We start from the raw sequence: 27,914 nt of genomic DNA, 5'->3' as shown, positions 1-27,914 counted from the left end.
TTTAAAATTCCTAATTTATCGGACATTGATTGATATCAAGAATCATGCGACGGATGACGCACTGAAATTATTTGGGATGAAATATATACCTTGACTGACATGAAAATCGTCATGTCTGTTGCTATACTTTTGGAATTGCGTATCACTGAATTTGACCAATGAAAAGAGAAAAATTACATCATTTACATACATTGGCTTTGGCTTTATGATACATGTATAGGGGAAGAGACGGAGGATGATAAAACTGCATTAGCTTTGTCTCCTTTTAATCAAGTTGAACGACCTTTGACCTCCTCATCTGCATCACTCTCTATGAATCATCGCCATCATCGCAAAAGAGCCGAATATTGGAAAGGATAACCTTTGCAGGGTATTTTCTACAAAAGTACTTTGATGCGGCTTTTTTTTTTTTCAAATTGTACTATCATCGTGGAATGTGAATACTTTATATATTGTTTCTATGTTGTATATATACTGTGTAATTAGTCTATAGTTCTGATGTTTCATGCCTGTATAAATTCCTGTTGTTTGCCTAGGATAGAAAATTATTGATATTATCTCATGATTTGTATAAATTATGGCTTTACGTCTGATACCTCTTACTTGACATCGCCTTCGTAGAATATATTCCAGATTCCATTTTCTATTCATCTTACTCATTTGTATGACATATATTCAATTTGATACTAGCCACTTGGGAAGCGTGATTATTATTTTCTCTTTGTGACACAAACATAGTGAATGTGGTGGCGCATTATCATGAAAAGCATCCTATTTACAATAGGTATAGCCTCTTTGAACAGTGTTAGCATTGCTCCACCAGAGGGTCGTGTCGCTATACACTGTATTATCAGGGTCATCCTGCGAGCTGTAGACACCCACGAGTCATAACATGTCCATGAGCTATAGACATTAAAAAAGTTTAATAATGAGTCATACACCCACGAGTCATAAGGCCCATGAGCTAGACACCAAGTAAAGCAGGCCCACAAGCTAGACACCAGGCAAATAACTCCTAGTGTCTTGCTCGTGGACGGTATAGCTCGTGGGCATTGTTCACATATCACGTGGGTTGTATAACTCGTGAGCTGTATAACTCGTGGGCTGTATAGCTCGTGGACTGTATGACTCGTATGCAATATGACTCGTGGGCAGCATGACTCGTGGGCAGTAAGACTCGTGGACTATATGACTCGTGGGTGCGTGCATCCCTATCATTATCCCAGCATTGCTAGGTATACCTTTTCGTTCATCTGGGTCAAGAGGAGCATTTGTTGGAAGGCCTCCAGCAAGATTCTGGTCTTCAGATGTACAAAATGGACATGATTCGAACCGGTATCTACATTTGAGTGTCCAGAGCCTTGTCCACTGCGCCATATATTATGGTTCCCACATGATTAACATACTACATTGTAGTAGGCAAAAGATCCAGCTGTATCGGCGGATTTATACATCAGCCACTAAACCCTATCTGGCCTAACAATTCATCATGCTATTTAATTCACGTTATGGCAAACAGATTAAGAATTGCTGTGGTACCTTTCCGTGAAGATATTTTGTGTATGTCTTCTATGCTTTTCTTAGAATCTAAACTGCAAGATTGTATAATCCCATCACCCCCACCCCACCACCCTCCCCCCACCCCCCGTTGTAATCTAGCAAAAATAAAGACATGTTGATGTGTTTTTGGTTAATTTTACGTATGTATTTCACATCTCGTGCATGCAACAAAAACAATATAATATAGGCTACTTTACATAGAAATTGCGTAAAATGGAAGTGATCCGCCAGCTCTAACAAGTTCTCCCAGAATTCGATAAACAGCTTCAGACCCTGAAGTCGACCCGATCCTAGGACTTCTCATAACCAGTTGCATGCAGTGGAAACTCGGTATAATGAGACCCGATATGACGAAGTACCTAATATGACAAACTTTTCCCTTTGGTTTTCTGGTTGCGAGGAAAAATAATGGTTCTCCTTGCCATCTGTGGTTACTAATATGAATAATAAACTCATCGGTATAGAGTGAACAATTTTACCCAGACCTATAAACGAACCCTTCGACATCGCATTTTCATCGTATAGGCCTACCTTTAATCAGACCTCTTCCTTTTCCACCACTCTGACATCAGCATAAAAATTATGTTATGAAATTTCTCCACAGCAATATAGGCCTTTAGAATGTTCCTACCTTGTGCGAATGGTAGGAAATATCAACACGTGTCTGGTAATAATGTATATTTCTCCTGCCGAATTGATAGCAATAGTTTGATAGTATTTTGTTTAGTATTTTGAAGACTACAAGTTCGACAATCAGATCAAAATAGCCGAATCGATTCCATGTAACACCTTATAATTTTGTAAAGTTTGAAAGTTATGAAATGGACAGCTGGTTGTGCTCACATTGATAACATAATATACGGCGAATATTTCTTTCTGTGAAAGCATGTTCGCGAATTACTGTCACACACAATGGATACATTTCTTGATACATTTGTATTTCACATTTGATATATCATGTAAAAAGGATTCTATAATAAAATGCTCTAAACAAAGTGTCCTGATTTGTGATGTTATCATTATGCATGCATAAGTATTCGTAAAGTTTTTTTAGGTTAAACACTTTGAAGGGCTTCAGTCAAAACATGATGAAGCATAAACTTACATTATACATAACATGAAGATTTTATGAATCTATAAATCGAATGTTAGTGTGTGCAGGTGTGTATGAACGTTGTGGGGCGAACTGATGTAAATTTATTACCTGAATTACCTATGGTGACGCCCAGTAAGTTGAAGACTTGTAGAGGGTCATTCAAAGGATTCAATCCTGAGCCTGAGGAGATCCGTGTGATGTATTCACGGCACGGGTTGGTCAGTTTATGAAATATCTTTCCAGTGATCATTGAGTTTAGACTTAAATGAAGCTGTTAACTGATGTTGCCTCGACAGTATGTTGTATTCAGGGGCGGAACCAGGAATTCCGCAAAGGGGGCGCAAACAATATTTCTGGTGCTACTTCCGGGTTTCATCTCACCTTTTTTTTTTCTTTTTATTTCTTTTGTTTTAACAACAAATAAGAATGGGGCGCGCGCCCGGTGCGCCCCCTCTGGATTCCACACAAATTACCTAGGCCTATATTAAAACATATAATCCCAAACTCCCGTGTTTAACCACACGACTAAATTTAGTGAGTGAATAAGGGAACAAAAATTGTAAGCAAAGTGATAAAGCAGAATGGTCCTTAATAAGTAGGAACCTAAGATTAAAACAGGAATAGGAATCTAGCTGATAATCCTCATTACTAAAGGAATGACACATAAAATATATTACGTGCCTGCCGTTCTTACATTTTGTAAATGCTACATGTGATATCAATCAATCCTGTAACACATTCATTTTTACGAGTGACAGTCGTTATTCCGAAGATTCGTTAATCTGAAAATGGGAAAATGGGGGGGGGGGGGGGTAGCGTACTAATGGACCTTTAACATTACGAACCATCGGAATAACGAACGTTCGGAATAACGAACTGTAACCATTTTCACAAATACAAGTTTGAAATTTCCCATAAAACTATGTAGATTTAGGCATGTCTGGTTTCAGCGAATCTTCAGCCCTATATGCTACAACTGTATATCATTACACCGATGTCCCGCAGCCCTCCCGCCCCACTGAAAAAAAAAAAATGTTCCGCGACACTGTGAAAGAGGTACGTTAAATCGACAGACGGCTATTCCGCAAATATGTGAATGTGTGTAGCAGAAGTATTATGACTCTTGGAAAATGTGTGTATCTAAAAACAAAAACAAAACAAAAACATGTGACAAGTCTGAAAAAGCCACTACATGACCATAGACCGGTGTTTGTCTCGGGGTACAGTTTGATTAGCGTGCAGCAAGGGAGGGACGAAATCTGAAACCTCCTTTTAGGGTAGGCTACTTACTTCACGCTCCCCCTCCGAACTTCACGATGGTTAGGAAGAAAATTGTGTCTTTCAGCTCATATCAGCGAGGAAGCTAGGGACTGTAAGGGACGCTACACAGCCACAAACATCATGTCATTTCCCATCAACATCATTAAAACAGATACGGGAGACTTACCGATGGTAAAAAAAAATCTGGCTTAGAGCCATTTTGCGTCGCATAGATCGTGTTTGTTGTTGGTCATTAAAGTGTAGCGGTGCTGTTTGTTAAGTATTCATATCAACAGAAGTTTAGAAGAAGAAGAAGACTTGCCATCAGAAGAAGTTAAAAATAACTTGCGTGGAAACATGTTGTTCATCTCTTTTTTTTTTCTTCTTCTTCTTCTTCTTCTTCTTCTTCTTCTTCTTCTTTTTCTTTTGCAATTCGGGATACTGTCAAAACTTGATGTGTGGCAGAAACAGGTGATTAAAGTTGGCACCAGAGGAACATACAATACGGCACATGACGGAATCATATAAACGGTAAAAGAAACCAGAAGGAAACTGAACGTTGATAAGATGATGGTTAATGAACAAAGATTGACTTATGTTACGAGTTGCGGGGGAGACGCACGTTTCACAAACGCAGTTGTAAACCAAATTTCAATTACACTCCGACGTGTTTTTGGCAAGGAGAACAAATTGTTGCTGATGTTCGTTGCCGTTTGTAGAATGAGTAATAATGTATATTAAAAAAAAAAAACCCGACATGAAGAGAGTCAAGTTCACAAGTTTCTGAACTTCATTTCCGTCAGCTGATTGCATGAGGAGTAAGAAAAAGATATAAATAGAGGTTGAATTTTATGACGAAGATATATTACGTTGGCCATGAATTTTCAATCCCGAAAAACACAACGCTGTAGTTTTATGTGTTTTTTAATCATATTTCTCTCATCAACGTTATAGTGATTCATTTGGTGGAATAATCCCTCCCCCTTTCATTTGAGCGGTATTATATTTTGCGTTGGTTGCAGAATTTTTCAAACTGCTCTTCTAATTGCTAAATTTGCCACTAAATCTTAGATTTGCAACACATGCATTCTGTAAGAATGTCCGCACCCACTACCAGTATTCCATTTTACAGTTTTTAGGGTGCCTTGTAGAAAAAAGGAAAGATAATATACAGTACGTACGTTAATATGCATTCAGCGTTTGAGCTGATTATAGTACTTGGCTGAATTAATTCATTCGACTACACAAATGTGGCAGCAAACAATGAAACTAAAAAACAATGAAACAATGAAACTAAAAAACGTCGCATTTTCTCGCCTCAATATAAAGAGACTAAATCTTGTACGTATACACATATATGTTCAACACAAATTAATCCGAAAATGAAATAGGATTCGTTCTTCCGAAGGTTCGTTAATCCAAAAATGAAATAGGGTTCGTTATTCCGAAGGTTCGTTGATCCGACAATGAAATAGGATTCGTAACGAGCCGTCGGAATAACGAGCTTTGTTTCATTTTTCGGATTAACGAACCTTCGGAATAACGAACCTTATTTCATTTTCGGATTAATGAACCTTTGGAATAACAAACCTTATCACATTTTCGCATTAACGAACCTTCGGACTTAACCCTATTCTAACTGGGCTATTTGAGACCAAGTTTTTACTGAGGGGGGGTCAATTTGACCCCCCCCCCCCCCTTCAGATCTCGGCCGCCGATCGCGTGATCGCCGCGAAATTTTGCCTGAAGATAGAGCTGGATGTCAACTACAAGATTACGTCGTCATACAATAGAAAAATATTGCCTTTCTATTTTTATTGAATTAATTATGCAAATTTGTGCATGAAATTATATTTTCACCTATAACTCCATTAAAAAAACTGGAGGATTGCTAGATTTTTGTGTCAGAATTCCTCAAGACACATCAAACAATTTTTGTGTAAAAAAATAGCTCAATTGTTAATTTCTTATGTATTTTATTGTTTTTTCAACCTTTTGTTTTCTATTGTTTTTTTTGCCAAAACTTGTTGCAGGCACTTTTTCAGGCTTATCTACACTAGAATTAATTAATTTCAATGGTTAAAAGTTGAAATAATCCAATTTATATCAATTTAACCAAAAAACACAATTTGCATTGGATTTGCACACGATATCATGAATTTGAGCTGTTTTTTGGTTGACATGCATATGCAAAACATTACGTAACTTCAAAACGGTGTACCCGGACGTCGCAAATTTGGTCTCAAAATATGCGGGAAACTTCAATGAAAAAAGTTGTGAAACGACGCGGCAAAAGCTTTGCGCGTTGCGAAATCGTGGTGCGAAACGTCGAGGGGGGGGGGGGGGTCAATTTGACCCCCCAGTTAGAATAGGGTTAAGAACCTTCGGAGTAACGAACTGTAATCCACACACACACACAACACACACTAGGAGACACACGCAAATGCTTATGACAAAAGAGGGCGCATTTTCAAGGAAACGCTCAAGTCCACTTATTTATACCAAGGGACCAGTGCTCAAATCTTTGTAAAGTTTCTAGCAAAACATGTGGCAACGACAACAAAATGCATGACCTTCTTTCATTGGCATAACAGTCCATAACATTTTTTCCCCCTCAGTCATGTTTCAAACAACATGCACTGGAACTAGTGTATTCTCTTCATTTTCCAACAACTATGTTCCCACTTCCGAACAAAAAAGCAAAACCATGAATGAGCATGAAATATCTACTTTTCATTCAAAATGGAGATTACAGTCATCAAAATGCACTCTTGACCATCAATATAATTTACACTAACATTAAACAGAACACATTTCTCATTTGTTTCAATCTCATTTATTTTCACAAGTAAGTTTTTAAAAAGCAGTTTACATCATTGCATGACAGCAAGGAAAAAAAATCAAGGTAAACAATGTACATTTATACATACAGTAAGTACATTTAACATAAGATGCAACCACAATAACTTAATAAATTCTCATTCCCCTTCTTTGAGGTCAGCATTTGTAGTCAATAAAACACAACATTCATAAATGCAGTATACTGGGGGGGGGGGGGAAGCCATACAAAAAGTATGGACAATTGGATATGCTAAAGAAAAAAAAAACACTTTGGATCATGATCACCATAATTTACTGGGGGAAAAAAAACCAAACGTTTCTCTCATTTTTGTTTTTGTTTTGTTTTTTGGCCTCTACATAGAATGACTCCTGCACAAGTGTTCTTTACATTCAAATTGGCTTGGATGAATAGAGTAAACTGTACAGAGGAACTCTGTTATAAAGAGGTCGGATACACTGTATAACGAAGCCTACTACTTGGAAGAATAGTGTTCCAAAGTGTGAAGCACAATGTGAAATAAAGTGTGAACACATTGTGAACACAGTGTGAAATGTCTTCACACTCTTAAATTTGAACAATTTATCTTTGTGAACACATTGTGACTTCAAAATGAATCATCAATTCACAGTGTGAAACACAACATTACTGCATGAACACTCTGTGAAAAAAACACACCATAGTGTAAAATTATCTTCACACTGTTAAATTTGAGCATTTTCACAGAGTCGACTATGTGAACACACTGCGGGACACTGTATTCTTTCCAGCAGGGGCAAGAAAGGTGATATAACAAGGTAACATTCACATCAATTTGTTCAAGGATTGGAATAAATTCACAATGATAACTTTGAACAGGGGAGGGGACTAATCTTGCTTAGTTATCACCAACAAAAATATATCACAGCAATTTTTCTTCACAAGCAAATAAAAGAGTTATGTTCAAAACATCTTTGCCTTGACAACAAGGAAAAGTAGAATTTACGCGGTGCATAATATATGTCCCCGCCTGAAGTAGCATTTTGTAGCAAAATGTACAATACAGGTCACAAATCAAGGTCAAAGGTCAAAGATATCAAAGGTCAAAATTCTGTGTAGCAGTTTTGAAGCCCTCACCTGCTGCCATCACATAAAGCAAACGGAATCGAAATCGGGTTAGAAATGGCGAAGGAGTAGCATTTTGTAGCCATTGTACAATATAGGTAAAAAATCAAGGTCAAAGGTCAAAGAAGTCAAAGGTCAAAATTCTGTGTAGAAGTTTTGAAGCCCTCACCTAGTGCCATCACTCAAAGCAAACGGAATCGAAATCGGGTTAGAAATGGCGAAGGAGTAGCATTTTGTAGCAAAATGTACAATACAGGTCAAAAATCAAGGTCAAAGGTCAAAGAAGTCAAAGGTCAAAATTCTATGAAGAAGTTTTGAAGCCCTTACGTATCGCCATCACATAAAGCAAACAGAATCAAAATTGGGTTAGAAATGGTGAAGGAGTAGCATTTTGTAGCCAATGTACAATATAGGTCAAAAATCAAGGTCAAAGGTCAAAGAAGTCAAAGGTCAAAATTCTGTGTAGAAGTTTTGAAGCCCTCACCTAGTGCCATCACATAAAGCGAGCGGAATCGAAATCGGGTTAGAAATGGCGAAGGAGTAGCATTTTGTATCAAAATGTACAATACAGGTCAAAAAAATCAAGGTCAAAGGTCAAAGAAGTCAAAGGTCAAAATTCTGTGTAGAAGTTTTGAAGCCCTCAACTAGTGCCATCACATAAAGCAAACGGAATCGAAATCGGGTTAGAAATGGCGAAGGAGTAGCATTTTGTAGCAAAATGTACAATATAGGTCAAAGGTCAAGGTCAAAGGTCACAACTGAAATTCTGTGTAGAAGTTTCAAAGCTCCCACATAGTGCTATCATATAAAGCAAACAGAATCAAAATTGGCTCATAAATGACAGAGAAGTAGCAAATTGAAGATTTTGATCACACACGGACACACGGACGCACGGACACACGGACGGACACACACACGGACACACACACGTACGGAGCCCGTTTCATAGTCCCCTGCTCGAACTCGTTCGGCGGGGACAAAAATGATCAAGATCAACAGGTATCACTCTTTCCCTGGAAATTGCTGAATTTTAACCTTTTCTGTGTCAGGGTTTTGTATAGTGAAGTACAACACTATTGGGCTTTCTGTGCCAATCAGCACTTAAAGAACGCAAAGGATTACAAATATTCCAGTTTATAAAATGGGTTCAAGAATGTAGCCAATTGGAAGCGCTGAAATGAGTCACGTGTGCTTGTATTAATTTCTCACTAACATGCATGCGGCCTGACGTCACAATGCTTACACTAGCAGTGCGCACTCAATCAGTTGTTACAAGTGCCTCGCGCGCTACTATACGCGCTGTCAATCCTGTAAACAACTTCTAGTTCGGGCTGCCGGCCGGCCTTTCTTGTGCATAACATGTGTGGCGTACGTATACTCTTATACGTACAGTACTTATGTGCGGGATTTCCGAGTGCGACATGCGTAAATGTTTGGGACGAACATCTTCGGACATCTTGATTCACAAAGGTACGTGAAAAATGCTGTTAGTTTTCGACCCATTTTATAAAACAAATGATGCACAGGATTATTTCGTGGCGTTAGTGGAGATGCAGCTCACTCTCGGGTATTTACAATGTAGTGCAACATGCACTCGGCTTCGCCTCGTGCACGTTTCACAGTTGTAAATACCCTCGAGTGCACTACATCTCCACTAACGCACTCTATCCTGTGCATCATTTGTATAATACTGTACATGTATTGCATAATAGGGCCCTTTAGGCAAGTTCTTCTAAACCTCACATGTGCCATCATAGACTTGTTTGATGTCTCCTCCATGGTAATTGTGAAAGAATATTTATATTTTTCATCCCTTTTTAAGTGATCTCCCAGACTTTTACAAGTTGTCATAAGTACACAGCAATAAAACAGCAGAAAGCTAAAGTCAGGGAATAGTACTATTTGTGTGTTATAACACATTTCATTCACTGATCATCAATTAAAAAGGTAGTACAAACAAGAGAATCAAATTCCCCCTTATTGCAAGCATCAAAATTTTGTCATTACCAAAATAAGAAAGAAACATCATTTGACAAAGCAAATAATGAATGTCACAGTCAGTGACATACTCTTACAGGAAAGACGTTGTGTGATGAAAATTGTAACGTCATATCAAGATTTTTTTTAACGATTATAAAAGAAATTTGAATTTTAGTCTAGCAATTTTACATATATGAGAATGTTAATATTCAGGGGGGTTCACATCACAAGGTCTGTCATGTGCAGAAATACTAGTAAACAGAAACCACCAAACAAATGATCTTACCACATCCAAAGCCCTATTAGCCTTAGTAATTTTGCAAAGTAATTTACAGCCATGTACAGTACAGAAGGGAAATGAAAAATAGTAAGGAGAAGATAGCTACCACACAAACTCATCCTTTATTCCTTAAAACTACAATGTACTGTAGATGATGATATGACATTTGCTCCTGCGACAATTGCTCCAGTCTTATTTTCTCCAAAGACATAGGGTTAGGGTTATGGTTGCAATAGGGCTTTAGGTTTAGTTTGATATGAGGATTTAGGATTAGGATAAGTGTAAGTTTGTGGGTAGAGTTTATATTGTTTCATGGGAGCAACTGTCGCAGGAGCAAGTGTCATAAGAATCATTGCCAACTGCTTGCTATGCCAAATTTTAAACTGATCTGGGTGCAAACACAGCAGCCTAGGTGAGCTTAAACTGGAACTGTCTCCATCATAGGAAAAAAAAAAGGAACATGTTTATAATCAGCAAATTCTCAGATTTCTAATCTATTTTCTTTGCTGTCATTCCAAATAAGTGTGATTTCACCTGAACATTCCTGCCTGTTGGGCTCCTATTCCAGTCCACACAGCCAGCAGCTGCAAACAACACTGCACTTACAAGGATCACAGACGCAACTTCCATGACAAATGCTCACACACTGGTATGACACTCCTGGGTTTGTAGTCTATTTGCTCTGGATGTTCACCAACACAACAGTGATGTTATCAGAACTCCCTCGTCTGATAGCCTCCGACGCCAGTCTGTTGCAGGCTGTTTCAAAGCGCACTTCATCCCGGGACTTGCCCTCCACCTGTTTGACGTCCTCTTCCTAGCGAGAGTGGTAAGAGTGGTAATCAATCACAGCTGTCAGATAACAATGCACTTGTTTTGCATGCCAAGCCATGTCAGATGTGATAAAGAAACTACCTCATTCTCTTCCAACAACTGAATTCCAAGAAAGCAAAGAAGAGAAAGGGGTGGACATCTTAATCTCGAACCACAAGAGATGTATTTGGATCATTTTATTAATCATGATCCTGTCATTAGTAAATGTCACAAAATATTTGCACAATGCTCCTTTAGGGGATTATCTGCCCCCCTGGGGGAGTTTGCTCCATAGTACGATAGAGTCAAGGTTGAGCCTTCTTTTTATATTTCACTGGGTCTTGTATGACATGCTTACATACATGTACTCGCTACATCTGTATTAATTGTCTGGATCTTTCACATTGGTCTCTTTTCTCTAAGTTCAATCAATGAATCTGCACTTTGTCGAGAGAAACAAAAACAAATCAATTTGGAAATCGAGGTCCATAAGAATTGATGAAGACAAAATAAAGAGAAATCTCCTTAAAATATTCTTTGCATAGCACGAAAATAAGATATACAACTAAAATAAAATAGAATGTAAATTCTACAGATGTTCAAGTACAATGTACTGTAAAACCAGAAATCCTTACACGCATGAAATTCCCCGAATTTCAAGAAGAGCCAAGATTCAAGAAAGTAAAATACACGCAATAGTTTTTGTCTGTACACAATGCACTGAATGTCGGTACAATGCAGTACACCATCATGGTCGGCAATTCGTGAAAGTTTCATATCACAACTAGAAATGTCGCTATGGTGACTGGTATGCCTCCGCCATAATTAATGTCTCCTAATAGGTCTATAGTCCAATGTCTTGGCAATGTGTGATGACAGTTTCACATAAATGGCAAAATATTAAAATGACAGCTTTGTCACAAATGTGAATGTTCACTTTCCTTGAACTAGGTTTAATTGGATGAATGGCTATATTGTTTAAGAGTGCAGGTATTTGGGAATTTGAGGATTTTTACTTGACTTTTGACCCTTTGATAAGTTTATGCACTGAGTAATTTCCAAGGTATGGAGAAAAAGTGTAATTTCAGTATTAAACAGTAGAATTTTAGTATTTTAACCAGGCCTTTGACCTTGACCTTTGACCCTATGACCCTAAGATTCCCAAGAGAATCACTGTCAGGTAGAACATGCATAGACATGCACTAAGTTTTATGATGATACACCTTGAGTCACTTTTGAAATATGGAGGAAGAAGTGAAATTAAGCACTTTCACTTGACCTTTGACCTTTTGGCAAGAAACTTCCAAGAGAATCTCTATTGGGTAATACATGTATACTGTACATTGTACATTCAATTTCAAGAAAAATCCTGCAGGCATTGCATAAATATGAGGGAAACAGTGAAATTTTGAGGAGTTAGCCTTGACCTTTGACCCCCTGACCTTTGACCCATGACTGCCAAATTCCCGAGATAATCACTACCAGTCAGTACACGCATATGTACAAAGTTCCACGAAGATACCATGAACCATTTGCGAGATATGGAGAAAAAAAATGAAATTCTAACATTTTCACTTGACCTTTGACCTTTGAGCTCATGACCCGAAACTCTCTGGAGAATCTTTATTTAGTAGTAGGGGAACCCTGGGCAAAGAGAAACACAGGGCAAAGTGAAACACCCCCATTAAAGCTATGTATATTCAGTCTTGTATCTAAAGCTCATGCACAAAGAACCCTCTAGGGAGGCTACATCTTTTGATATCAGAGTCGTGCAAATAACTTATTGTATGTGTGTTTTTAGGGAAAATGTCTGTTTTCCATACCTCAAAACCAATAGTTCATAATTATATATTTTATGCGAAATTATCGTGCTTATCTGAAATATCTCGAAAACCGTGGTAACGATGCATGGGTCTAAGCTTCCATAAATCATGGTGTCAGGACTAGCAAATATTGGGCGATGTCGCAATGATGCATGTCGGGAAAAATTATACATGGTTGGGGCAAAGTGGACAGGGCAAGGTGGAACATGTTAACTAAATTAATGGGCTTGTGGGTAAAATGAAGTTTGGTACGTTTCCTCGCTCGAGGCCGCGCAGCAGGGCCGCGTGCACGCCCAATGCCTTGCTGCAACTATGCTCTCAGTTGCTAGAATGAATCGCTAGCAGAATCCTGATCTCGACTCCGTGCTTACACATCATTAATCACTATTCTGGGGTTGGGCACGTGACGTAACAGTTCACGAAAATTGCATACAATTCCTCGAATTATTATTACAAATTATGCTTTTCAAGTACAGTTTTAGAAAACGCTTAAAATTCTCTAGTGGAAAATTACCACATGTGATAAAAGTCATTTATATAGGGCCTAGATACTCTTTAATTTTAAAACTGTGTAAGTAGGTCTTTACATAGAAGATATAGGAGAAGTGTTTCACTTTGCCCTGTTTCGTATTCCAATTTGCCCCAATGGTCTAGGGCAAAAAGATTTTTTTTTTTTTTTTCCATGCAAACTGTCATGTACATCTTGAAGTTTTCAAATGTAAAACTGTGAAAGCAACATGTCTTCCACACAAGGAACTATGTACTACATAAATATAAAAGCATTTATCAGGCATTATTAAAAGAGTGCAACACAAAAAAATATATATATATATATTTAAAGTCAGCTGACTGTAACAGCATACATTGCCATGCTGTTGGTCAGTACTTCTCCCCCCCCCCCTTAAAAACATTATTTTAAATACACTGTATCAACAAACCTATGAAATTACTCATTTATTTGGATATGAAATACTCAATGTGGCACAACATCAGAACATCAATTGCTACCATGTGCATAAACAAACAGTGGTCAATATTGTGAATTTTTGTATAACAGCATTATTAGATTAGGACTAGATTTAATGTTGTTGAACATGCATGTGCGACTGCATGCAAGACGATCAATAATAATCACCGCCGGCGCCACGTTTTCAAAATTGGGAAGCCCACTTCCGGGTTTCTCCAGCTGACAAGCAAAAAAAAAAAAAAAAATGGTCTTCAGTTCATTTTTCTCACTCCACTTCCGGGTTTCTTCAGCTGACAAGCAGAAACAAAGGCCCTACTGGGCTCAAAGGTTTCATTCTATTTATTTGTTCTACTGCAACTTGCAGTGACAACCTATGTATTCCTATGTGCGGGTGCAAAAAAGTAGGGGGGGGGGGGGCGGGGGGCAAGCCCCCCTACTGGCCCTGATAATCATCTGTATGCATACGTATAGCACCTTATCAAAATTGTATCAAATGCTCCAACAGTTCTACAATACACAAAGTAGCCATGCTAATCATTAACAAGTCATCAGAACATTCATGCTCATTGTAGACCAATTTCCATTTTTTTTTCACAACATTTAAAGGAAGAAGCTGCTCATTACAACCTAAGACTTTTAGTATTTGAAGAATTTAAATGCAAAAATGGATATACACTGTAGTATTATCCATTTTTATCAATTTGAGACATGCAAGATCTGCTGAAAAACAAAGAAAATAAATGAAGAACATGTGATGATTTTGATATCTTCGAAAATACTTCTTGACATGTAACAAGTGTGGTATCACTGAAAAGATTAGATTTTTTTTTTTTTTTTTGATGACCTTACTTCAAAATCTTTAAAATGGCAGTTATTGGTTTAATCTATTCAGAGTTTTCATTTCCCTTTCCCCTGACATTGCTTTAATGGGCTATTGGTTTCACAAGTCAAAATCTGGTGATATGTTGTGACTGATAATCAGACAAGTAGTTAAAAATCTCCAAGTATTTGTCAGATTTTTTTTTCTCATCTGTCACTTCTGAAATGCTTACGTCTGCACTGACAAACAAACAAACAAACAAAAAGGGATTGTGATCACACTGTAAATAAACATGTACAGTGGACTCCCGTTATAACAAAGTCCTCGGACTGGCAGATTTCTTTTTTTATATCAAAATTTTGTAATAACAAAACAAATAAACAATAAAAAACATAGAGCCGATAATTTATTATCATTATTATTTTTTTTTTTTTCTTTGTAACCGGAATTTCATTATAACTGTGTTCGTTATAACAGGAGTGCACTGTACTGGAGTTGAGGCCAATTCATTCCTATAAGTTTGAATGGCCTTATCCCAAATCAGGCCAGTGCACGTGCACACACTTGAGTGCATTCAATCAGACAGCTCTCCCAGCTCATTTTTATCGGCAAACAAAAAACAAAAACATTGGCAAGTTATGCATCAATTTAAAGAGGAGAAAATTCTCGTAATTGGCAAATATATATCTCTGGCATTCAATTTATTCAGTGATGGTATCAACAAAGTTCTAATGAAAGGCCGCATCACTAGTTTTTCAACTATGGGATATCCTGTATCCCGATATGCGTTGATATCTTTAGTTTCCTTTTATGCCGAACTCTCTTTCCTAAATGCTGGGATGTTGGTGATATTCAAACTATTTCTACCTTCATGCTAAAGATTCCTTCAAACGTCGAGAAAAATACAGTCAACTCAGCCTAAGATGAATCTTTTGGGACTGAAGAAAAAGATTCAACTTTGTAGAGAAAATTTAACTTATGAGGGGTCAAAAACAGAAGAAAATTAAGGAATGGGAGCCGGTATGTGCAGTCAACTTAGGCAATTACAGAGTGTATTTGACTTATGCGACTTTGACTAGGGCAGAGTTGACTGTAGAGTACCAGCCAAACTCACATCCAGAATCTCGTTGATAAACTGGATAGCTGAATCTTCAGTGAAACCTTTCCAGAGTCCATCGCAGGCCATGAGGACGTAGCGGTCACTGACTCCTAGTTGGCACTTCTTGATGTCCGGCACACACGACACGCCGCAGTGCTTGAAGCGGCCGTCTCCGAGGGACCGCGACACCTCCACGATTCCCATCACTCGTCCGTCCCTTTAGGGAGTCAGCAAGAAACGTTCGGAATCAAAAGCAAGATTGTTTTTACATTGCTCAATGGAAAAAAAAATTTGTGCCACAAAGAGAATACACAAAAACCCATTAGTTTTAAGAAGTGTGTTAATCAGCAGCAGTACAAAACATATGATGGCATCACACAACACGACAGTGACAGTTAAGTCTGCACAGAACCAACACTGCAGAAAGCTAGAAAAAAAAGAAACAACTAATGAGTACACTACTTACACAACGTTAATTAAATACACGTACACTATTCATCACTCGCTTCAAATGAAAATGTCATAGACTGAAAGGCTCACATTATGTCAATATTCAAGTAGAAACCTGTCACATAAAAATCAAGAAAAGTAACTGAACTTCTCGCAAGCAATCTAAGAAATACATTTGATGTAAGGTGCCTTACAACCTTAGCTGATAAAGGATACCTATGCTTTTATCAGCAAACATTAGAGAATCTTGACAGGAATTGTAAAATGAGAGAAATTGTCTAAGGTACATTGCAGAGATGAAAACTAGAAATGTCGCTATGGCGACTGGTATGCCTCCGCCATAATGCATGGTTCTCCGAATAGGCCTATAGCACAATGTCTTGACAATGTGTGATGACAGTTTCACATAACTGGCAAAATATTGAAAATGACAGGTTTGTCACAAATGCACGGAATGTTCACTTTCCTTGAACTAGGTTTATTTGGATGAATGGCTATACTGTCTAATAAGAGTGCAGGTATTTAGGGATTTGTACCCAACTTTTGACCCTTTTATAAGTTTAAAGAAGAAGTGAAATTTAGCACTTTCTCTTGACCTTTGACCTTTTGGCCTTTGACTTTTTGACAAGAAACTTCCAAGAAACGGACGGACGACCCGAAAAACATAATGCCTCCGGCCACTTCATTGGCAGAGGCATAATAACTTTAAACCAACTACTTTATGTGTAGCTTCAGATTTGTAAAGACACAGTTGGTATATAATATCTATATACGTCAACTGCATTCTACTGTTAAAGGTCCTGTTTACCTTTGGGAGCAGTGATTTTAAAAAAAAGTTCAAGATATCACTTTTGATACGTACTGTAAGTGTAGGTCAGTTGTATCACAAAAGATCCTACCATATAAAATTTTTGCAATAAAGCCAAAAACATAGGGAGATATCACTGTTTTTCTCATTAAACCATAACTGTACACCGTTTAGTCTGGAAACATTTTTATCATAACTATTGTTCACATTTTGTATATCTAACAATACTTAACATTGATTATACTAGCTCAACTTTTACATTTGTTTCTACCCCTAACCCACATTTTAGAACTACAATGTATTCTGAAGCACTAATGCTGGGTTTTTGTTTCATCTGCAAATGGTAAATTATGCCTTTAAAGAAAGTTCCGCTATTAATATAAATGTTAAACTTCCTTGAGTGTGTCTGTTGTCCTGGGAGCACTACCATCCTTGTTACAGGGGAAGTTGTCCTAATTAGACATGTGGATTGAGTGAATGCAGTGATAGTTTTAGAACACATCACTGAAGTTTGAGGAAACTAGGGACAATCCGTTCAAAAGTAATAAAAAAGTTTCAGTGCCACCATTGCTGGCTGTGACATCAAACATGGAAAATGATATAAAGAATATATAATCACATATTTTTACTTCTCTTTAGCATATGAGTGAGCACTTGGCGTGCCTCTTTCAAAAATCACAGGTTCATATTAACCTTAATATATGAAGAAAGTGCACTATTCACTTTAAAAAAAATTAAATTTTGTGAAATGCTCTTTATATTTCCTTGTATCGTTGTCCTGCAGTGATGTCATGAAATGTAGTAATTTTCTCATCCGGCATCGGCAAGACCAAATCTTTAAAAATTAATAACTTTTGAACGGATGGTCAGATTTTCTCAAACTTCACTGATGTGTTCTACAAATGTTGCTGCATTTATTCAACTAACATGTTTATTTGAGTATCATTCCCCTTCAAGTTTCATTCTTTTTTGAATCACCTTTGAAAATAATATAATCAGAAATGACTAATTTAGCCCGAGGCTCATAATGAACAACAGTTACATATCATGTTGCATTTAGAAACAGTCTTCTCGAGCATAAAGGGTTTGACTGCCTGAAAACACGACTTCAGTTTGACAAGAATTAAAGGCATAATTTACCATTTGCAGAAGAAACAAAAACCCAGCATTAGTGCTTTAAAATAGTTCTAAAATGTGAGTTAGGGATAGAAACAGCCACTGTAAGAATTTGAATCCGTATAATCGATGTTAAGTATTGATAAAGACACAAAATGTGAACAATAGTTAAAATAAAAATGTTTCCAGACTAAACCGTCTACAGTTATGGTTTAATGAGAAAAATACTGATATCTCCTTATATTTTAGGCTTTATTGTGAAAATATTATGTGGTAGGATGTTTTGTGAAACAACAGACCTACACATATGCATCAAATGTGATATCTTGAACATTTTTTAAATCACTCTTCCCAAAGGTAAACAGGACCTTTAACAGTCAACTCCAGCATTACCTGACATAGCCCCCTGCCTTCTGGATGCGTATCCTTTCCTCGTACTGGGTGGGGCTGTGGTCCTTGGTCAGAGGGAGGGGATGATGTCGACCCGTCTCAGGGTTGAACCGACACAGAATGGCCTGTTGAGTGACAACATGGGGTGGGGGGGGGGGGGGGGAGGAGGAATCAGGACAGAACAGAATTGACGTAAACCATTTCGAAGGATCGAGTCAGATGCTAGCAAATAGCAAAGATATCACTATTTGATTATCATAGGAACTATTATCATTGGCGGATAATAAATCAGTATTAGTCTTCTTATCTTTGTGATTACATTTGAATCACCAGAACTGCATCTGCAATTGCTGCTGCAACAACAACAACTACTACAAATACTATTAATTCCTCCTACAATATTTCTACATGTACAAGTACTACTATCACACTTAGGGATTAATGGATTATTTAATCACCTATTAAGTGAGAGCTAAGTTTTAGGGGAATCCACCCCCCCCCCTCGACGTTTCGCGCTATAATTCTGTAACGCGAGAAGGCCTCATCGCGAGGCTTCTTGACTTTCTTCGTTCAAGTCTTGTGCAACTTTTGAGACTAAATTTGCAACGTCCACGCATACTTTTGCGAAGCCACGCCCATTTTTGTAACGGAATGTCGCTCCAAAACGGGCACAATTTTGTGATTTTGTGTACATTTCCTATGGAAAACAGTGCTCTGTCATGTAAGGCATAAAAACCTGATTATTTTTACAATTAATCACTTTCATTGATTAATTTTGTGCTAATCATGGTAGAAAAGTGGTCAGTGACAATTTCCAATAAAAAAACAAAGAAAAAACAAAAGTTGAAAAACAAAGAAATAAATAAGAAATTCTGAAAACAATAAAATACATAAGAATTGAAATGAGTTTTGGAAGTTTTTATGATGTACAATTGTTGAATATGCTAAAACAGATTTACAGATCAAAAATTAGACTCTCAATGCTTTTAATTAAGCTAAAATATCACCTTGAGCTTAATTTGCATAATTAATTGATTAAAATTAGAAATTGATTGTTTCAAAAAATCTTATGACACAATCTTGTAGATTATGACGCGGGTCTCACGCATGCAAAATTTCATCGCGATTGCACCACCGATGGCCGAGATCTCAGGGGGGTGCGGAATCCATCCCCCCCCCCCCTTTAGGGATATCATAAATATGGCACAAAAATACAAAAATATGACGAGATATATTGCACGAATTCAAATCCAAAAACAATTATAATGAATCGGTGTACAATAATACAACTGTACATGTACAGTTGTGGTTTGTTTGCTTTTTGTTTAGCTTAAAGCTGTTGAACTTCAGCAAAGGGAACATTGAATTGAAGATTCTGCCCAAACAGTGCTGACAAATATGATCAAGTCATAGATTAGACTGAGTCAGAGAACCTTACTATCACCAAGGTTGGCTATGTAGAGCGTGTTGTCAACCACCAGCACACAGACGGCTGTGGAACCATCCTTCCAGACGGGCTTACTGCCAAATTTAACAGAAAGGGGAACAAAATAATAGGACTTTTGCCTTGCAACTGACTGACAAATTGCCCTACATTGACGTACATAAGCAATGAATTAACCAGTGTTTAGTAGTAGCCATAATAAAGGAAATCATGGGCATACATACTCACATAGGATTCGAACCTATGACCTCCTGACCATCTGCACGCTGTAATGATTAGAACCAGCACAGGCAGTCAGGTGGAAGCTCGGTAGTCTACTGGATGTCCGGCAATCACAAGGTCATAGGTTCAAATTCTGCCCGGGTGTGTATGCCCATGATTTATTTTATCTTGGCTACTATTAAACATTGATCAATCCAGTGCTTATTTACATCAATGTAGGGCAATTTGTCAATCAGTAAATTCATCAATTCAGACTTCTGTCTGTATGCCTTGTATCACATGCAGCGGATGAAATAAATGAAGTAACTACCGAACTTCATCTTTTTCAGAGTGAATCATTTAAGTACAGACACAATGTAATTTAAATTCTGAAATAAACCTATAGCCAACAGTGCACACTGGCACCGGTCCAACAGTCCAGGACCAGTAAAAATTACTGTCTGACCAGTAACTTTTTCAGGAATTGACGGGTAAAAAATTGGGTACAGTACCTCCTGGGTACAGTACCTACTGGTATTACAGACAGGTCAGACCAGTAGAAAAAATGGGTTAGTGTGCAGCCCTGCTACAGCTATGGTGTAATCTCTTATTCATGTCAAACAGTAATTTTTACAATAAACAAAAAAATAGCATAGAACCATGTATTTTTGTTACATTTGGAAATAAGAACTGGAAGAAAGAAGTAGAGAGTAAAATTATCAAGAGGATATGTGACACTTTAATACACCATAGGGACTCTACTCAACTGAGTACAAAAAGTCTTGACTATGGGATGAATTTCAACACTCAGGTACTTCTGTGTTGGGTTAGATTTTTCTGTATTTCTGCCAGAGACTGGAAAAATATATTGCATATCTTACCTTGCTGAAGCCTGCTTCAGAAAAGCCTCATCAGTGACCTTAAAGGTATCAATCAAACATTTCTTAATCTCCTTGTCCCGATTGGTAGCCTCTCCTTGAGGGAACTTGATGGCGAGGTGCGTGTGGAGAGTCCTGGCGGCGTGCTTGGATGCTCTATCTCCACTGTGCCCATCAAACACGGCATAGTATGCCATTCGGGATCTGGGTAGAAATCAAAGAGAGCGTGAAAACGACAACAAAATCGATGGGCTTGCAAGTTTACAACCTTCACAAGAAAAGGAAATTTACATTGCTACAATGTAAGTAACTCATTCGCAGCTGTAAGATCTATTCAGAGTTAAAACAAATTTACAGCAGCCTGATTTTTCTGTAAGTTGACAAACATTCTGTCTAGCAGGTTTCCATAAGATTTGCCACAGATGCTATTTCTCAATGAATATATGAATTTTATTTATAGCATCGTTAGCTATTATGAATTCAGAATTCTTTCTTCACTTGCACGATCAATATTACTATTTTAATCCTTATCATCCTCATTATCACCATTGCCATTTCTCTTTAAATATTTTTGATTATCAATATCAGTGAAGAATATAATTAGCAAATATTGTTCTTAATCACCACTATTATTTTTCATTGAATATAAGCATATTTTTTAACCCAAGTAATATCTCATACCTGGCCAGGCAAGATGAATTTCAAAAGTTGATAGTCACAACAACTCACAACAATTTAACTTGTTAATCAAATGCTCACAACAATTTAACTTCAAACAGCTTACTGCTGCTATGGCAGTTAACAGCTTTGACAGCACATACTAGGTAAAAGGTAACTGGTCGGCACTATGACAGCAAATTTACTCACGTTACAGGAACAGTGAATGTGAAGAAAACTACAAGTAGCATTTAAGAGCCCCTACAATACACCTACATGTACCTTGATATCAGAGATAAAAGAAATCATATGACAGATATTAATCATAGCAAGTAACCCATCTGTGTGCATTCTTATTTCCGTGTCGTGCAAAGTGCGCAAAAACTCCCAGCATCACAAAAATTTCCACTTCAACAGTACAGTATGTCCCCCCAAAAAATATTACAATCAGATTTTCGTATTGACAAAACCCAATATGATTAAACTGTCTAAATGCCACATCAGGGTCTTAAAATATAACATCTTAGCTCTATTTTGCAGAAAACCCCATTCAATTTGGTTTTAAAAGCAGTCACAGAGAAATGTGGATTGTTGTAAAGCATGTCATGAGTCTGATTCTTCCAAGTTTACCACTTGGATGCTCTTGTGTGTGAACACAATAGACAGAACTTGGAGGGAAGAGATTCCTGGCATGCTCTACAAAATTCCTCATTTCTCTTTGACCACTAAAGCAAATCGAATGGGGTTTTCTGTAAGATGTGGGCAATGAGAATATGGTTTCGTACTCTGAAATTGTATTTGGATTGATTCAATATTTTTAAAGTTATCATTGCGGAGGGTCCCGTTGTATTTTTTTTGGGGGGGGACATACGGTATAGGTATTTACTCTGGGACATACAAGGGCTAGAGAATGTAACTTACATTGTGGAAGGCAAATTGGTGAGGTGGGAGGTGAAATCATCCAAGATAACATGGGCATCCTGCATGCTGTCCCTCTCCCCCTGCCTCTCAGCGCTGAAACCCTGCAACCTGTAAATACCTGTGTCATTGTCAAGCACGAGACAGTTTGAATAAGGCGCTGACTTTACATGATTCATTTAGGTTTTCCTTCTTCTTTTTCTTCTCCTTATCCTAGAGCTATTTGTCTTCCTCCTTGAGAGTATTATTTAAGGACCAGTTTTCCAATTTGAAGTTGCAAGAAAAATCTAATGATTAAAGTCAAAACAGTTCTTGGAAAGGCTCAAAAGTAATCTTCTATCACTTGGAATTTACTTTCAATACATCAAAAGGGTCTCAAATTCATGAAATTCTTCCGTCGAGATGTTTTCATCGCAACTGATTGACAAATTGCCCTACATCAATTTAAATTATTTACGTCGATGTAGGGCAATTTGTCAATCAGTTGCAATCAAAAGGGTCTACCAAGAAACTTACCTGGCTGACATGATGTGCCAGGATGATGAGCTGTTTTGGAGTGTTTTGAGATCAAAGTGTAGAATAATTTTGGTCGTAATACACAACTTTTATTCCAGAGGAGGGGTAGGCTAGGAGATTGTGGACTTTTGTGAACATTTTCGGCCAATATTTTGCATTTTCGTCATAACCCGACTGAAATCGTGTTATTACAGCATTATTTTGCACATTTCTTATGCATACGTGTACATTTTAGAGCAATAATCGACGGTTCTGCTGGCAGACAAGAATTGTTCTGGCTTTAATCAGTAAGACAACACTTTCAAATCAGTGTGTCTAGTTTACAGACTCAGAACGGCAAATCTTTCACTTTAATTGCACAAAGGATCACATTCAGTATATTAAATAAATTCATTTAGGGTAGTCTGTGCTACACTGCAATGTGCAGATTAACCCTGACTACTCCACACTACATGTAGGCCTACTTACCCATCGCTAACCTCTTGACAGATGGATGATCCTCATCATCATCCCTGAATTGTCTCTTTGAAACTGCATTCTCATCACTTTTTTCACTGACTACTTCTGTTGAAGGACTTTGGATGTCCTCTGTTTTTCTTTCCACCGTCTTTTCAGACAGTCTAGGCGAGGTAGGCACGTCATTGTGTGAGGTCTGCAAAGTTGCCTCGTTGCTTTCGTCTGGTTGTTTTTTCTCATCACCTATAAACAGACAAAGTGAAAAGAAAGACATATATATGACATGTATATGACAATCTCTCAGCTCATTATGGTTGACCACATCTAGTCTTTTTCCTTTTCCTTAAAAGAAAATCAAACCTTTAGACGGATTATATTGTCTACTGGCAATATTTGAAAGGAAGCTTTCTTGGCAAGTCACTTGTATTCAAGGAAAGCTCTTTCATATGATGCGACCATCATTTTTTTGTGATAATTGTATCAGCTGTTATTTTTAGTAGCCAACACTAGTCAGTCAAGTCATGAAAAAAAATCTCCCAAAAATGTTTGCGACCCACTCATTCGTGAAAATGTCTGTACATGAAAATAACTGCTTATATGTACATAATATACATTGTATACTTGTACATATATTGTATACATATAATTCATCACAGTAAATAGATATGCCACGTAATAACTGACTGACTGCACCCATGACCAAGATTACCCATCACCTAGGCCAGCCCGGCTCATACTTGAACCCGTTCGCTCGCCAAGACGAGGTGCAGGTCACTCAAGTATTTTATACTTATATAGATTCTAGATCTAGACATAGAATTAGAAACTAGACTATAGAAACGGTCTACTACAAAAAATGTATTTACAAGTACGTACAACATTAGATGGGTATGATGATGTAAAACATGATAGGGCCTGCTCCAACACTGAACAGTATCTTTCATCAAGGATGTTCTCTTGACAAGTCCTGACGTGAAATATGACAATAACAAGTGTCTGAAGTGTAACGCAACCGAGTGCAAATGAGGTTCTGTCAACTTTCTCCAACGGCATAATCCTGCTACATAAAAACTAGCATACGGGACTACGCACAAAAAAAAAAAGACCGAACAATGAGTGAGGTTTAGAAGTCTTCTACAAATACCCCATAGACAATGTCAACAATAAACTGAAACGATGTAAATTAGAACCATAAAACATTCGTTACCTTCTGGTTCCGGAAGATCTGAAAACAGATCCATTTGATTTCACCGGCCCTCGGAACTGACGCCAATACACCACAAGCGACCAGCGTGCACATGCACTGTGAACTTCCAGGCCCGTACCGTAATAGAGTAGAAGATCCTACGTGCACAATACTTGCACTCTATACCCGTCGGACTGCTGAAGAGCGCCAATACATTATTAACTAAATCACGGCAAACCCAAAGAGATTTATTAATCTCTTTGGGCAAACCCGAGAGATCAATGGATATTATAAGTTATAATCATCATAATGAATACTGGAGTATGTGTTTTGGGGAGGTGAAAATCACACAATTCACAACATATGGTATAAATTGACGGTGCCAGGTAAAAATGGCAGAGGTAAAAATGGCAGGGGTAAAAATGGCAGAGGTAAAAATGGCAGGGGTAAAAATGGCAGAGGTAAAAATGGCAGGGGTAAAAATGGCAGAGGTAAAAATGGCAGAGGTAAAAATGGCAGAGGCAAAAATGGCAGGGGTAAAATTGGCAGAGGTAAAAATGGCAGGGGTAAAAATGGCAGGGGTAAAAATGGCAGAGGTAAAAATGGCAGGGGTAAAAATGGCAGAGGTAAAAATGGCAGGGGTAAAAATGGCAGAGGTAAAAATGGCAGAGGTAAAAATGGCAGAGGTAAAAATGGCAGAGGTAAAAATGGCAGAGGTAAAAATGGCAGAGGTAAAAATGGCAGAGGAAAAAAATGGCAGAGGTAAAAATGGCAGAGGTAAAAATGTCAGAGGTAATTATGTCAGAGGTAATAATGTCAGAATTAAAAAAGTCAGAGGTAAAAATGTCAAGAGTTAATGTCAGAGGTAAAAATGTCAGAAGTAATGAGAGCGATTTCGTCAGAGGTAGACGTATGAAGAGGTTTTGAATAATAACCTACCCAGAGCAAACTGTTTCTATCGAATTAGCAAATCCAAACTGCAGATCTGAAGAATATTTATGGAATTATGTCTTTTTTTTTAAATAGATCACTCTCATTATTCTGAGTTTGATTCAAGTGCAGTGGCGTAATCTGTCTTTTCAGAGGAATGTCAAACCAGCTAAGAGCTCATTAGGCCTATGGGAAATTATTATTATTATTATTATTATTATTATTATTATTATTATTATTATTACTACTACTACTACTACTACTACTACTACTACTACTACTATTTATCATTATAAGGGAGGTTCCAACAATGCTGCAAACCCCTTAAACAGTATAATCCTACGTTGTTTCGCCCAATAAAGAAATCACATACGTACACACACACACACACACACACACACGCAAGAACTTTTCTTTTGGTATAAACATAACGTAGATATACATACTCTCACATACACACTCTTGCACAAACGAATTCCGCTCACGTCCAGGCTAGTATATTGTCATTATTTTCCATTTTTTAACTGTTTAGTGTAAAGAAATGAAGGAGACATAGTCGAAGCAAACCGCTAATTTTTCACCTGTTCTATGTTAATTTCTCACATTCAGGTTTCGTAGGAGCCTATTTATCTCACAAGGCCTGATCACGACATAGTGTAGAAGCAAACATACAAAACGTAAAAAAAACCCAAACTACAGCAGATGTAACGGCAGACATAAGTAAGCTCTTGCAAAATATTTGATTACATTGTTCAGGTATCACTTTGCGCAAAAACAAATATCTCAAAAACAAATATATGCCTATTAAAACTGGAGATGAACATTAGCAATAAACTGTTCTAGTGAGAGTAAAAACCGATAGTTTGCCATGGGATTTCTTTCAATTATTGTTGAACGAATCCGCAGGCGAAAATAAAAAAATAAATGTTTGATGCTTTTCAAACTTAGCTGTTGCTCCAAAGTTAGATTCCATTATGATTAACGTAGTAAATTTATCAACATGGTGTGTTGGTGAAGATTGGTAGATTCAACCTCCTAAAATGACGTTGTTCCCTCGTTATACAACAACAGTAAGAAAACTTCACTAAAAAGTAAAACGAATCTTTCAGCTGAAATTACAAAAGGAGAGTAACAAAAATATGCAGGCTCAAAATTCGTTAATATTTTGAGCAAAAATATGGATATATCCTGGTGTCAAACGAAGATTTTACCATTCTGATCGTTAAAAACATTTCATTAGATTCACAAACATTTTTTTTTTTTGGGGGGGGGTTAAGTAGTATGGTTGAGGGGTCTAGATATCGCGCACGTAAATTTGAAATGCTCTCATAATAGAAGTTATTCTATAATCGTACCTGAATTTCTCAATGAATATCACGAAAAAGCAGAAAAATCACCTCCCAGAATCTCCTGATGATACGATGACGGAATAGTGCGCTGTCGCCGTTTGTATGTCGGACTTTCTTTCATGCGTTCAATTTCTCGGGGTATGTAAAGATCGCGCAGCTGCCCTCTGTAGTTTCATGCGTGAAAGTGTCTGCCCCTCTGCGGCTGTAACGTGCTCCGGCTTTCGTAGAATATTTTTTCACTTGATATTAAATTTGTCCCTGTTATAAGCAACAGCAGTCTTACCTAACTTGTGTATATTATTGTTATTATTATTATTATATGTGTTATTATCAATGTCATTATTATTATTATTATTGTTATTATTATTATCACCATTATTACTATTATCACCATCACCATCATCGATCATCATAATCATCATCATTATCATTTTCATTATTATTATTATCACTTCCACCATCATCATTTTATTATTCTTATTATCATTATTTCTATCATTGATATTTTCATAATCGTTAATGATTTTCATTTATACAGTTTTCTTACAATATTTCTAATCACTTTAACCAATAATATACACGTAATATAAAATGGAAAAAAGTAAAATATGAACATATACTTTGTGTGTGTGTGTGTGTGTGTGTGTGTGTTTGTGTGTGAGCTTACCCATTCGTCACCCTCTCATTTTCGTCACCCATTTGTCACACTCTCATCTAATTTGTTTTCTTCAGTATCATTATGGCCCTCCCCTGTCACAAATATATCACAAGTTAGCGCAAGAAATCACAAGCAAATTCAAATTGAAATCACACTTCAACTTCGATAGACTGAAATATTTATTCCTTTGTAATATTATAATCGTTGTGTTAAAATTTGACTTAAAACAGCATTTATTAACAGTATTTCAGTGTAGCTGGCAGCATACATTGTTCTTGTGTATGATGACGTCACGTGGTAAACGATCGATCGAACA

The 27,914-nt window shown here is 37.3% G+C and overlaps 1 protein-coding gene across 1 annotated transcript; it reads right to left on the bottom strand.

The window, feature by feature from the left end:
• Positions 1-9,552: 9,552 nt before the first annotated feature.
• LOC140238770 (integrin-linked kinase-associated serine/threonine phosphatase 2C-like) lies at positions 9,553-24,781 on the bottom strand. Its single transcript, XM_072318668.1, has 8 exons — positions 24,683-24,781; positions 23,488-23,718; positions 22,507-22,624; positions 20,932-21,132; positions 19,839-19,926; positions 18,409-18,530; positions 15,657-15,858; positions 9,553-10,936 (listed from the first exon to the last, which is right to left on the bottom strand). Exons 1-8 carry the CDS (start codon positions 24,714-24,716, stop codon positions 10,793-10,795), a joined length of 1,140 nt encoding a protein of 379 aa, XP_072174769.1. The 5' UTR covers positions 24,717-24,781; the 3' UTR covers positions 9,553-10,792.
• Between the last annotated feature and the right edge of the window lie 3,133 nt (positions 24,782-27,914).

Source organism: Diadema setosum, chromosome 15 (assembly GCF_964275005.1).
Source record: "Diadema setosum chromosome 15, eeDiaSeto1, whole genome shotgun sequence".
Classification (NCBI taxonomy): domain Eukaryota; kingdom Metazoa; phylum Echinodermata; class Echinoidea; order Diadematoida; family Diadematidae; genus Diadema; species Diadema setosum.
The sequence above is the reverse complement of the archived record's forward strand: the minus strand, read 5'-3'. Positions and strand labels throughout refer to the sequence as shown.

Bases quoted from the DNA above. Each gene is read 5' to 3' on its own strand.
- LOC140238770 (XM_072318668.1), bottom strand. From the start codon at position 24,716: ATGGATCTGTTTTCAGATCTTCCGGAACCAGAAG. The intron at 19,927-20,931 runs GTAAGATATGCA...TAAATTTGGCAG, and splicing joins CTGAAGCAGGCTTCAGCAAG to TAAGCCCGTCTGGAAGGATG. The intron at 15,859-18,408 runs GTAATGCTGGAG...GACTCCCTAAAG, and splicing joins AAGGCAGGGGGCTATGTCAG to GGACGGACGAGTGATGGGAA.